General features: G+C 47.6%; 1 protein-coding gene across 1 annotated transcript; it reads right to left on the bottom strand.

Moving 5' to 3' along the window:
• Window positions 1-4: 4 nt before the first annotated feature.
• Window positions 5-1,358, bottom strand: TUBA4B (tubulin alpha 4b; the record flags this gene model as incomplete). Its single annotated transcript, XM_010168317.1, has 2 exons — window positions 5-313; window positions 1,248-1,358. Coding segments are annotated over 2 exons (420 nt in total), but the record flags the coding sequence as incomplete, so codon positions are not given.
• Window positions 1,359-1,366: the final 8 nt, after the last annotated feature.

Genomic DNA, 1,366 nt, shown 5'->3' with positions numbered 1-1,366 from the left:
GACGGTTGAGGTTAGTGTAAGTGGGACGCTCAATGTCTAGGTTTTGGCAGCAGATATCATAAATTGCCTCATTATCCACCATAAATGTGCAGTCTGAGTGCTCCAGAGTGGTGTGTGTGGTCAAGATGGAATTGTAGGGCTCCACCACAGCGGTGGAGACCTGAGGGGCTGGGTAGATGGCAAACTCCAGTTTGGACTTCTTTCCATAATCCACGGAGAGGCGTTCCATCAGTAAGGAGGTGAAGCCAGAGCCGGTTCCTCCACCAAAACTGTGGAAGATGAGGAATCCTTGCAGCCCAGAACAGGAATCAGCCTGAAAGCCAACAGGAAAAGTGAAAGAATAAGTGAACAGATCTTTAAATTACACCCTCAAATAGAGACAGCAACACCCAGACCCCATGCACAGCACAAAAGTTAGCAGCTTTCCCAGAAGTTCCTCATTGTCTGTGTATCCCTGTCAATCTCAGGCTGGAGTATCAACAGAGCAACACTGGTTATTTTTCTTCCAATAATAATGCTGTAGCAATTTGAGGTTTTCCATTTAAGTCTTCCATTCCTATGAAAACTGAGATGGGACATCTGGGACCTGCATTTCTCTGTGCTGAGCCCATGACAATAGTAAAAGCAAAATGAGAGCCACTATTTTAAAAAAACAACAAACCAAAAAAACCCCGTGGTGTTTATTTCCCCTCCCACCCTCCTAAGATCACAGAATCATAGAATGGTTTGGATTGGAAGGGACCTTAAAGCTCATCCAGTCCCAACCCCCCTGCCAGCAGCAGGGACACCTTCCACTAGACCAGGTTGCTCAAAGCCTCATCCAAACTGGCCGAGAACACTTCCAGGGAGGAGCATCCACAACTTCCTTGGGCAACCTGTTCCAGTGCCTCACCACCCTCACAGTGAAGAACTTCTTCCTAATATCTCATCTACTCCTCCCCTCTTTCAGCTTAAACCCATTTCCCCTTGTTCTGTCATTAACTGCCCTTATGAAAAGTCCTTCCCCAGCTTTCTTGTAGCCCCTTCAGGTACTGGAGGCCGCTATAAGATCTCCCTGGAGCCTTCTCTTCTCCAGACTGAACAGCCCCAACTCTTTCAGCCTGTCTTCATAGGAGAGCTGCTCCAGCCCTCGCATCATCCTGGTGGCCCTTCTCTGGACTTGTTCTAACTGGTCCATGTCTTTCTTATGTTGGGGGCTCCAGAACTGGACGCAGTAATCCAGGTGGGGCCAACGTAATAGTACACACCATCTTGCGGATACGATCTAACACCATGTCAATTTTCTCTTTGCCAATGGTGTAGTGGCCACGTGCATAATTATTTGCTGCGTCTTCCTTTCCAGTGATCAACTGTTCTGGATGGAAAA

Source organism: Antrostomus carolinensis, unplaced genomic scaffold (assembly GCF_000700745.2).
Source record: "Antrostomus carolinensis isolate BGI_N321 unplaced genomic scaffold, ASM70074v2 scaffold41815, whole genome shotgun sequence".
Taxonomy (NCBI): domain Eukaryota; kingdom Metazoa; phylum Chordata; class Aves; order Caprimulgiformes; family Caprimulgidae; genus Antrostomus; species Antrostomus carolinensis.
This window is presented reverse-complemented; position numbering and strand designations above follow the sequence as displayed.